Genomic DNA, 2,211 nt, shown 5'->3' with positions numbered 1-2,211 from the left:
TTTTTGTATTTCTTTTATTTTGGAATACAGATTTATTTTATTTTGTTTTTTGGTATATTTTAAACTAGTTTAAACTGAGTTATTTTATCATTCTCGTTTCTGTATTATTTTAATTTTACATTGTTATTATTATAATTATAAATATATACCTGTAGGGCGATGAGGGATTTAGCTTGCTCACTGAGGATGTGGTGGAAAGGAGGGGTTCTGTCTTCCTCGCCCTGTCTCACCACTTCCATACCAACCGAGCCCTCCTCAGTCTCCTAAAGAAAAAAAATTAATAATTAATAAAAACATAAAAAATATATAAGTACTTGTTAATAGTATTTTTATAGTTATTAATATTCTTTGTGTGAGAAATGGACATGGAGTAAAATCTCGTCGATCTAAATAAAAGGGGACCGAATCTGATATAGAAAAAATCAATATTTAAAAGCTCAAGAGACTTCGCACTTGAGGTCGGAGGAGTTATGATGGTTGTAGGAACTTAAGACGATATAAGGATTATTCCTTAAGTTAATGATTAGTAAGAGGATTTTATTATTATTACCTCTTTAATAATAATAAAAAATATATCGATGGATTATTTATTTTCTGTATTTGATGTTTCAGATTTTTGTTTATACTTGTAAATATGTATATTAGCAGAAACTGTACCTTTCCAGTTAATATTTTTAGTTTAATTGTATTTTATTTTTTATATATTTTTTTCTTATCAGTAGTAACCTTCCGTTTTATGATATATATAGTTTTATTTTATTTGTTATAAATATATTTTATATATTCTGTTAATTATTGCTGTTTATTCTTATCTTTTCAAATTCATTATATTTTATTCTGTATTTTACTCTAAGGCTCTAAAGCCTAATTTTGACGCCTGTAATATTATTATAAAGCGATCAAACGCAGAATAAATAAAGAATGTTATAATAATATTCTTTATTATTGAGAAAATATCAGTATTGAATTGTACTTTACCATGTATAACAAGGATGGCTCAGTATTATAATAATATATAATAGTATAATAATCATATCATAGCCTTTTACACAGTAACTACTTGTTGGTTTCTTTTATATTGTTATTGCCACCAGTAGAACAAGTGACTATATATTTTCTGTATGAATTAATAAAAGTATTTCTTTTACGAGTCTTACAATTCAACCTCATATAACTGTAGGGTGGGTAAAAATATATAAACTGATATAATCACTGATAGAGAGTCCATTTAGCACTTTTCTAATTAATATTCAATAATATTAACTGATCCTAAAAGCGCCCCTTTAATGCGATAATTTCCTGAGAGTTCGAGCTAGGACACGCAGCTCTACTCCCTCCTTAGCGGTTCATCATGATTAATGGACACTATCGAAGAGCCGGCAAGATGGGAGAGCAGTAATCGTAGTTCGTTCTCTATCTATTTGCATAAGGAATAGAAAGCATTCAAGGAGGATGAAGGATTGTGTGGAGTTTGATTGAGTAGGATGGATAACTGAGTAGCCTATAACTATTGGGATAACCGAATAAATAAAACGGACGACAAATGGCTAAATTTCTGCCTCATCCATCCAGCAAATCTTTTCTTGACTCTGCTATAACGCAAATGAACTCTGTGTTATGACTTATACTTTAATGCAAAAAAACTGAAGTATATGACTTATACTTCTGTAAAAATGCTATTTTTGAGCTTTACTTAAAAACTAAATAATTAAGATAACAAAAATAACACAAACAAATATTTTTAACATGTAATGCGTTATCACAGACTGTAGAACATTATATTGCTAAGACTGCTTAGCTCAGAACGTTGTGGGTTCCCATGTTGACCAGTCAATATTTATTTCACGACGGTACCAAGAAATAAATTTCGACATTCCCACTTTGGGATGTATGTTTTCAATAAAAAAAAAAAACGCTAAAAACTGAGACTTTGAAACATTGTACCTACCAACAAAGATACGAGACATAAAAAAAAACTTTCTTTTGCTTTAAATATTTGAAAAATTATTACTTGAAAAGGAAGCCAATCTAAGGCTTGATATTTTTTTTAAATATGGTATAAAAAGGTAGCTATATTTTCCTAAAATATTAAGCCTGAGATTACATGGCCTAAAAAATTGAAAATCTATTGATCTTAAAATTTCTGAACATTCTTGTAAACGAATTACAAATATGAAATTTATTAGGCAGTTAAATAGCAATAGAAAAAAT

General features: G+C 28.5%; 1 protein-coding gene across 1 annotated transcript in view; it reads right to left on the bottom strand.

The window, feature by feature from the left end:
• LOC106692380 (myosin heavy chain, embryonic smooth muscle isoform) overlaps nucleotides 1–2,211 on the bottom strand; it is a gene marked incomplete in the record, with an annotated part of 73,863 nt that overhangs the window by 56,018 nt on the left and 15,634 nt on the right. Inside the window, 1 exon segment of the mRNA XM_067047024.1 lies at nucleotides 150–263. Within this exon segment, the coding sequence (XP_066903125.1) occupies nucleotides 150–263 (114 nt within the window).

Source organism: Halyomorpha halys, unplaced genomic scaffold (assembly GCF_000696795.3).
Source record: "Halyomorpha halys isolate HHAL.00 unplaced genomic scaffold, Hhal_1.1 Scaffold54.1, whole genome shotgun sequence".
Taxonomy (NCBI): Eukaryota; Metazoa; Arthropoda; class Insecta; order Hemiptera; family Pentatomidae; genus Halyomorpha; species Halyomorpha halys.
The sequence above is the reverse complement of the archived record's forward strand: the minus strand, read 5'-3'. Positions and strand labels throughout refer to the sequence as shown.